This window comes from Anser brachyrhynchus (genome assembly GCF_964034855.1).
Source record: "Anser brachyrhynchus genome assembly, chromosome: Z".
Taxonomy (NCBI): domain Eukaryota; kingdom Metazoa; phylum Chordata; class Aves; order Anseriformes; family Anatidae; genus Anser; species Anser brachyrhynchus.
The window spans coordinates 23,903,974-23,912,841 of NC_137697.1; the positions used below are offsets into that span (position 1 = coordinate 23,903,974).

Sequence of the window (8,868 nt, forward strand, 5' to 3'; positions counted from 1 at the left end):
CTTACTGATTCTATGATTCTATGAAGAAATGGTGTGCTATGACTAGGATGTAAAAAAAAACAAGTATAAAATGACCAAGAAGGAGATAAACTTACAGTGACAGCAAAGAGACATGATAAAAATTAAAAAACAAAATGAAGAAAAAGGTAAGACTGCACTTGGCAAACCACTGAAGAATTCAGAGTCAGGTCCTGATCCTCATTCCATGAGGTCACATGTGTTCCTGTAATGGTGATATGTTAGGAAAACAGCACAAGGATTTGTATTAAATTGTAAATCAATTATCTCTATTATTACAATTGTTATTGTTATAAATAATAATTCTATTTATGAAATAATTAAAATTACTATTTTATTATTAGTGATAATAATCCATATGTCAATTTCCAATTCTTTGAAAGAAACATTTCTTTTTTTTTTTTCTCTGTGGGTTTGTGTGGAGGGAATTGTAGTAATTCCTTAACATCTCAAGTTTGTTTTTCTCAACAGTTCTGGACGGCAGCTAAGTGAAGTCTTCATTCAGCTCCCGTCTAGGAAAGAACTACCAGAGTATTATGAATTGATTAGGAAACCAGTGGACTTCAAAAAAATTAAGGTAGGGTCATTCTGGATTATAGAGGTTCCTACATTTCTTTTTGTTAGACAGGGCAAATATGCATTCAGTATTAAAATTACAGCATGAATATTGTATGTTCCTCTGTTTGTGGCTTGTACTTCAAGCAGTGTTAAATCCCTTGTAATGAATTTTGTTTCATTTATGTTGCAGTATATCACTGTAATTTCAAAATGGAGCAGTGACATAAATATCACTTTCAGAGATGACATCTGTCTTTTTTTTAAAGGACCAATCTCAAATCTATAAGGAAATCTTTAGTAAAAAATATTTTTTTGCAAAAATTTAGTGGTTGTAGGGGAATATAGACATCCCTAAACTAGGGTCTTGGAATAGCTAGGCTAGATCTAAACAGCTTGGCAGATGGGGTTTAAGCAACTTGTTGCACATTAGGTGATGTTGAAACTCTTTGAGTTTCATTTGTGTAGTGGTTTATTTGTTTCTGTGCTGGGAAGAAGAAACTGGAAAGTCTTTTATCAGAAGAGCTCAATTTCTGTGGCTTTTGTCCCTTACACTCCACAAAGAAATTGCATGATTTTTGCTTTTATTACCACGGTGTGATTTTGTGAGTAATATCTTTGATACATTTTAGCGTTCCTTTGTTTGTTTTAAACAGGTAGTTGTCATGATGCTCACTTAGGTAGCGTTTTAAAAGAGAAAGTTTTTGATGTATTGAAATCAAATATTAATTCAATGTCCTGTCTGCTGTTTTTTCTCTGTACCCATTGCCCCTCCATACTTCCCATTTTCTTCAACAAATACAACAGGAAAGAATTCGCAATCATAAGTATCGGAGTCTTGGAGACCTGGAGAAGGATGTCATGTTGCTGTGTCACAATGCTCAGACATTCAATCTGGAGGGATCACAGGTCTGACTGAACTTCTGTGTGTCAAGGATAAGAATTTCGGTTCTTAAATGATTATTATTTATGTCTACAAACCCCGTGTTTGAATTCTTATTTTAAATAGAGAAAAATGTCCAAATTCTTACAGTTATCCAGAGTCCTCTGGTCACAGCTGCAGTGAATTTGGTTTGGAGTCTGATTCTGAGATCAGTTTGTTCTGATCTGTATGTAGTTCAGAGCTGCTGCAGAACCATTTGAATCTATAATAAATGACTGTTCATGTTCATCAGCTTGCGCTTACCAGAGTGGATGACAGAAGGAGAAGATGTAACAGTATGGTTTAGTACCAGATATACATGAAATGCTTAGTAGTGAGCACTTCAGCTCTAGTAGTGGCAGATAGAAATTCAAGGTCTGTCCAGCAGTAAAGCTTTCTGTATAAAGTTTTACATTCTCTGAACCCTCTGGCAAGGATTTTTTTTTTTTTGAAAGATCAGTGTCCATTTTGACAGTCAGTAATAATGAATCCCAGCTGAGTCTTAGAGGTTTAGAGGGCAAAATCTCTCAACTTAAACAAATGTTTTACACGAATGTGTGTAGTGCTGTGAATTTGGAACAGAAGATGCTGACTCTAAAGGATGCTGACTACAAAATCTGGATGACAGATGAGAAATTTGTCTCACACAGTGGGAGTTGGAGGTGTTAGAATTGACAGGAACAATCCTGAATGGGTAGAAATGTTCTGGTATGGGTAGATCTTGTTGCTGTTTGGAAATAAGCCAACCTGTATCACAGTTTTGCAGAATCATTTTCCATTGTAACGTAGCAACATTAACTACCAGAGTTAGTATTACTTTTTATAGTACGAAACCGAAATAACTGATATAAAAGTTTTTTTGCTTTGTTCTGTTTCCTTATTTTTGGTTGTTTTTTATTGTTGTTGTTTGTTTGTTTTTAAAGCTTGTCTGCTATGTTCTCTATGTTAATTTTTATTTCCAATGAATTGTGGGGCATTTCTGCAGCAGTTCTCCAATTTTAAGGTTACTTTTTATTCTTTGTGATAGTTTGGTTCTACCTGTGCTCTGGCATATCAGTATACCAGTTTACTTAAGTAAACTAGATTATTTGTGTGTGCACTAAAAACAAACAAAAAAAGAAACAGACATGCAAGGGGTTAAAAATAATATTTATCTATTGAAACAGAAAAAAAAAATTGTCTTAAAAATTTGCATAGTTTGAAGTTCCATTGTCACTGCTTTTCTCATTTTGAAGGAAGTTCCACAGTCACAGCTGTTCCATTGATGATACCTGTTGGAATCGGATTTTCATCAGAATAAGAAATCTTTTATTTGCATAGCTTTTCCTGATGCAGCCCCCCAGTCTTTTCTGGGTCAGACTAGCTATTGAATATCTACAGATAATCCCAAATTAAGAAGGTTAAAAAAATTAAAAATACTTCATTTCTCTAGGAAATTTTGTTAAAAAGTCTGGGTCATAGCAAGTTGTTAAATATGTAGTGTCTGGAGTTAAAAATAGAATCCTGTACTCTTCCTTGACTATTCTTGTCTTAGAAAGGTGTTTGGTCTGAGAAAGGACAGCAAAGTTAGTTGAAAGAGCAATTCTTAAGAACAATCGTATATGCTAGGCCTATGGGACAGAAAAAGAAATCACACTTGAGAGGAACTCAGGGAGCTTCTAAGGACAGCACACTTTATAAACAGTAGGTATAAGACAACAACAATAATGATTTGACTTCCAGGGAAAAAAAAATCTGGGGTCTAACAGCATACTCATGTCACACAACTGAAGGAAAAAAAGGTCATTTCAAAACATTCATAATCATTATGTATTATGGGTGTCAACAAACAACTTTTACCATGTTCAAGAGCAGTCAAACATCTCAGAGAGCATGGGAGTACTTAAAGAATGTGGAACAACCTGTACTGAGAGGGAATTTTTCTAAAGTGGACTTGGTGATCAACTGAAAAAAAAATCACGTATTTCACATAAAGTATTCTGAACTGAGTTTTTTTTTTAATAAATTTTACTGAACCTTCAAAATATTAGTGTTTTTATCAGTTTTAATGTACAGATTATAATGGCCACCAAAACTCCCTCCATTATCTTTCTTGCAATTATTGGATGTCCCTTTATACAAGAAAGTGTTTAATTAAGCAGAAGGAATAGTGTGGCAGCTAAGCTAGTTCAGCACAGGATGATGAGAAAACCAGATACAGTCTATGACTCTGTACCTTTCTGTTAACTATTCTTAATTGTTCAGCGCTGAATTGTCCAGTGCTTGGCATCTGACATCTTACAAAGCAAAATATATAAGCTTCTTTGTTAAGATGATTATGAAGCCTCAGTTAATTAGGAAGACTATGGTATGCATTCCTATAGAAGGCCATAGCCTTCTGTTATGTTAATCTGAGAAATGCATTGCAAACCAAATGTAGTCCTCTCATTTGTCGATGTGAGGCTAAATTGAAAATGTAGAAAAAATCGTGGAGGTTAAATGGAAAATCTGATTTGTGAAAGATACTTAACAAGGATACATTGTGTTCAAGAACAGGCGATAAGTTTAGAACGCACTGATTTTTCAGTCTTTTTAGATCTGAGGAGAAGGAAGGGATGATCTGCTTGAGTTAAACTACTTTCCTTGTAGCCACTTTGGATTTCAGAAAAAAAATATAAAAAACTAAGGATAATTAACACAAGAGCTAGTCATTTGACATTATCAAGTATATTGTTAGACTTTAATTCATTTTTTTAATTGAGATGCTTACTGCTGAAGACTGTCACATTGGCAGGTTTTCAAGACTGTTATAATCTAATGAAAATACAGAATAGCTCCTGTGGTAATAAAAACAATAAAGAAAAATGCTCTAACTGAACATTTAAAATGTAATATATTTTAAGAATTCTATTTTTGTGAGTCACTGACAAATTTCTTCATTCAGAAAGCCAAAAGTTAATGTTGGCATTTATTTTAAAATGCATGCAACGAGCAGTGTTACTTTTAATTTGAAAAGGACATATACTCTGTGGATTAGCACCAGAAATTAAGGTCTATACTGTGAATTTTTGATGTTGCTTGACTTTACAGCTCTGACATAGATTTGTATTCATATTGTAGATATATGAGGATTCCATTGTTCTTCAGTCTGTGTTCAAAAGTGCACGACAGAAGATTGCCAAAGAAGAGGAAAGTGAGGATGAAAGCAATGATGAGGAAGATGATGATGATGAAGAAGAGTCGGAGTCAGAATGTGAGTCCACTGCTAGGTAGAGAAGATAAAGTATATGTAGGGGTAATTAGTTGTTCTAGTTTCTGCTGTAAGAATCCATTTTCTATGAAAGAAAGTAACTTCTTAAAAAGTTTTTTGCTTTGGGTGTTTACATTGAGCTTAATTCTTGTTGCTTTGTGTTATTGCTGTACTTGTTAGAATATAGTAAACTACTTTTAAGCCAGAAAAAAATCACAGAAGTGCTTTGTGGGAGCAGGTCTCACTGGCTTTAAGTGTTGACAAACCCTCTGATCCTATTCATGTTATTTTTAATTACAACTACCTGCAAATGCTAGATACAATATTCATAGGTGGTCAACCTTTCAGGCATGATGTGACACATAAAAATCATCACCTGGTTAAGAACCAGAAGATGTAGCAAATATTCTTCAGTGAGAGAGGGGTGAAGGAAACTCCAGATTTTTTCAGAAGTCGGAGGTGACACCAATTCTTCAGAGGGCCCATCTGTAAGAAAAGACTGGGCTGGGCATACAGTTAGGCTGGAATTCAGGGCATGGTGCAGGAAAAACTGGAGTATGTCTTCGAAGAAGAGACCTCTTATCCCCTCTTGAAATATTCTGACAATATATTATCCCTCTAGGTGAAAATATTTGTCTTTTGCTTCTAGTTTGAATTTTAATCTGCTGCGTATATCCTGTTCCACTGATTAACTAGTGTATTGAAATTGTCGTAGCATACTGATGGCCAAAATGGAGCCAGGATTGCCCATACAAAGGGCCTAATCTCAGTACTGTCTTCCAGGTCTCCTTGTCAGTTCAGATTTCCTCAGTGGAAACATAACCCCCAAACATGAAGTCCCTGCAGACTCAGACATGATGTAGTAGAAAAGGAGGCATCCTTTATTCCCCCTTTATGCCACTCAGTACTCCTACCCGTGCTCTCCAGCTACCCCATCTGTCTTGTTACAGAAAGTATAGTACTTTGCCCTGAACTGCTCTTCCAAGTACAGCAAGCAGTTCTGCAAAACATGACATTTCAGCAGTTCATTTGGAAATCAGACACTTAACATGACCTTCAGAAAGGTGTATACTCCAAATGTGTTATCTTCACATGGCATTTCTGTGGTCTAAAATAACACAATTGATTGCTTGTACAAATCACATACATGTCTATGTGCAAATAAGAAAGTATTTTCAGGTGTGCATCTCCTCACAAAACCAGATAATACCTGTGGACACCATGCATTCTGAAAGTGAAAAAGAAGATGCACATGGTCAACTTGAAGTTGTTTATGGCTTAATACAAATCATTGTTATAACTATGAAGAAGCAGAGAAATAAAAGCAAAACCTCTGATTGTTCCACAGTGCAGATAAAGAACAGAGAAAGTACCTTTTCAGATTGCTACCAGGGGAGAACTTCTATGAACAGAGACAGCACTTACAAGTTGATAAGTGATCTTCAGTAGTTATTTTATTGAATTAGCGAAGAGTGGCTACATTGTTTTTAAAAAAAATGCATTCATATATGTTGTTTTACTTTCTGCAGCAAAATCAGTAAAAGTCAAAATCAAGCTGAATAAGAAGGATGAAAAGAGTCGGGAGAAAGGGAAAGGCAAGAAGAGGCAAAGCCGAGCAAAAGCGAAACCTGTTGTGAGTGATGATGATAGTGATGAGGATCAAGATGAAAATGTAAGTTTCGTTCACTGAGACTGTGGAAGTGGTTGCAGTGATTACGTCTCTACCCTGTCTTGCTTGCTGTCAGAATTCTCACCTATTCATGCTTAAGCATGTATTTAATCTGTATTCATTATCTTGAGAGAATTTGGCAAGGGTGTTAACTGTATCTGGGTGTGCTTAGGAGATCTGGGTCCTGTGCTGAGAGACAAGAAGTCTGAGAAGTTCGGAGCTTATTTCTTGGAGTTGTTCCTACTTTCTTTGTAACTTTAAGCCTCATGGTTTGTTTACTTTCATCCCCAAATGAGAAACTCTTTGTTTGTTTTGTTTGTTTTTTTTTGGTGGGTTCTTCTATTAATGGAACAAATGAAAGCAGACCTCAGTTGTTTTTAAATGTCCGTGTAGACAGAAAATTTGGTGTTTCCTTACTACTCAGTGTCTTTTCTTCTCTAAAGAAGCCAGCAGCAACTGAATTAAATGTCATGAAAGAGAAATATTAGATAACAGTATATTTCTTAAGGCTATCTTGATTTGTGAGTTTAATTGTCATCTTTCTCCCCTTTTCTTTCTTTTTTCTTCTTTAACAAATTCCACAGAATAGCTGGCAAAGAATTTCTGACTTGTCTTGTGTCTCTTACCTCTAGGACCAGTCGGAAGCAAGCGGAAGTGATGATGAGTGATCCATAGGGTTTATTTTCTTGGCAGAACTGACCCCCTTCCCTTCTCTTCTCCCTTCTCCTATTTTATGCCCAGTGAATTCATTTTGTCAAATAGACATTGGGTTGTTTCTGTATTCTCATTCTCTATAAATTAGCTTTAGGGTAGTGCCAGACAAACATATGATATCATGGTGTAAAAAAGGAAAAAATGTAACATATTGTGACCAAATGGGCCTCAAAGACTTAACAACAAAGCAACAAAAAAAGCTTTTGATGGAAAATGTGGGTTGGTAGTATATTTCTATGGGCTGGGTTTAGCTTGGTAATGGTTTAATTGTGCCTGGTTTTATCATTTGATAGGAAGTTTTTCAGTGGCATCAGAGAGACAAAAAAAAAAAAAGTCTTTTGTAGCATTGATAACCAGGAGAAGCCATTAAAAGTCACTGGTTATTTTATTTTTCATCAGGCAGTTTTCAAGGTTTTTATTTGTTCTGTACTATTTTTTTTTTTACACTGTGGTACATATATGCAACTTTGTTTAATAGCTTATAATTGTACAGTAGTTAGCCTTCATCCATCTTGTCCCATTTATGTTTTTCCACTTTATGCTTGACGATCTTCAGAAAAATGCTTTTTGAATTGTATCAAATTTGTCTACTGTAAACTTTGCTTAACTTTTTTCTCCTTGATCAAAAAAGTTGGGTTGAAAAATGCTATTGAATATTGCAATCTATATAGTGTAATGGATGGCTTCTTTCATCAGACTGATCTTCTATGTTACCAATGTGGATTATCACCTTTTCCCTAAAGTGTACTTAATCTTTGCTTTCTTTGCACAATGTCTTTGGTTGCAAGTCATAAGCCTGAGGCAAATAAAATTCCAGTAATTTTGAAGAATGCGGTGTTGGTGCTTTCATAATAAAGAGATAATTTAGCTTAATAGATACAGTCCTGTGCTATGAGTTCCACAAAAATCTTTTTTATAGTAGTGATGGGAGGACAAGAATGTTTCCTGTAGAGAGGTCCACTGTGGTCTGTCCAGAGTATGTAAAATAAGAACTCATTCTTATCACCACAGAAGTATCTTCAGAGATGAAGAGAAGGCATTTGAGACATGTTAAAATAAAAATAAAGTTGAAGTAATAAAATAATAACTTGAAGTAAAAGTGTAATTCCTTACCTAATTAGAATTAAGGTGATTAAACAATAAAATAAATTGTTTGTTTTCTTTTTCTTCCAGGAAATGTATGTCCCCAGGCTTCAGTGGGCATGAATACAATCACTTATGCAGGCAGGCATGTAGGCTGTCAAGCACATTTATAAATCAGTTTATTTAAGTGTTACCTTGAGGTATGAAGGCTGTGATGCACTAAGATGTGGTAGTGTAAATGCTTGAAGTACATAGTTAATGTTTCTACTCTGTGTGGAAATCAAAACTTCTTGATTTGATGTAAATTTGGTAGAATACGTGCAAGCCTGTGGCTTCATTTGTAAACAGAACATGTCTTTGTTTCTCAATATGTGTCTACATCATATTTCTTGTTGCTGCTTTGCTATTATATTAATTGCTTCATTTTTTCAACTAGTTGGTTGAAAAGTGTTTTTTATGTTTGCCTGGTGCCCATTTGTGTGTTATAGCCCCACACTGCGATAATGTCACCTTCAGTTAGTTTTAGCAATTTCAAATATTTCATTTGTGATCTTTACAGGCATAATAGCTTTGGATGGTAACAGTATATCCAGGTGGAAGTAAAGATTATTTTCTTGCTCATAAGTTTGCCTTAAGCAATGAGCATAGAAATGGAAGTCATTTGCCTACTGTAATACT

At 35.1% G+C, this 8,868-nt stretch overlaps 1 protein-coding gene across 5 annotated transcripts in view; it reads left to right on the plus strand.

Annotated features, from left to right (window-relative positions):
• The window catches only part of SMARCA2 (SWI/SNF related BAF chromatin remodeling complex subunit ATPase 2), a 124,600-nt gene extending 116,666 nt beyond the window's left edge, over positions 1-7,934 (plus strand). For all 5 annotated transcript variants that reach the window (XM_080573793.1, XM_080573795.1, XM_080573794.1 and 2 more), the window contains exons 30-34: positions 490-595; positions 1,381-1,482; positions 4,595-4,727; positions 6,254-6,396; positions 7,026-7,934. In XM_080573793.1, coding sequence (XP_080429919.1) covers positions 490-595; positions 1,381-1,482; positions 4,595-4,727; positions 6,254-6,396; positions 7,026-7,061 — 520 coding nt within the window. In that variant the 3' untranslated portion in view covers positions 7,062-7,934. The remainder of the gene's footprint in view (positions 1-489; positions 596-1,380; positions 1,483-4,594; positions 4,728-6,253; positions 6,397-7,025) is intronic.
• The last annotated feature ends 934 nt before the right edge of the window (positions 7,935-8,868 follow it).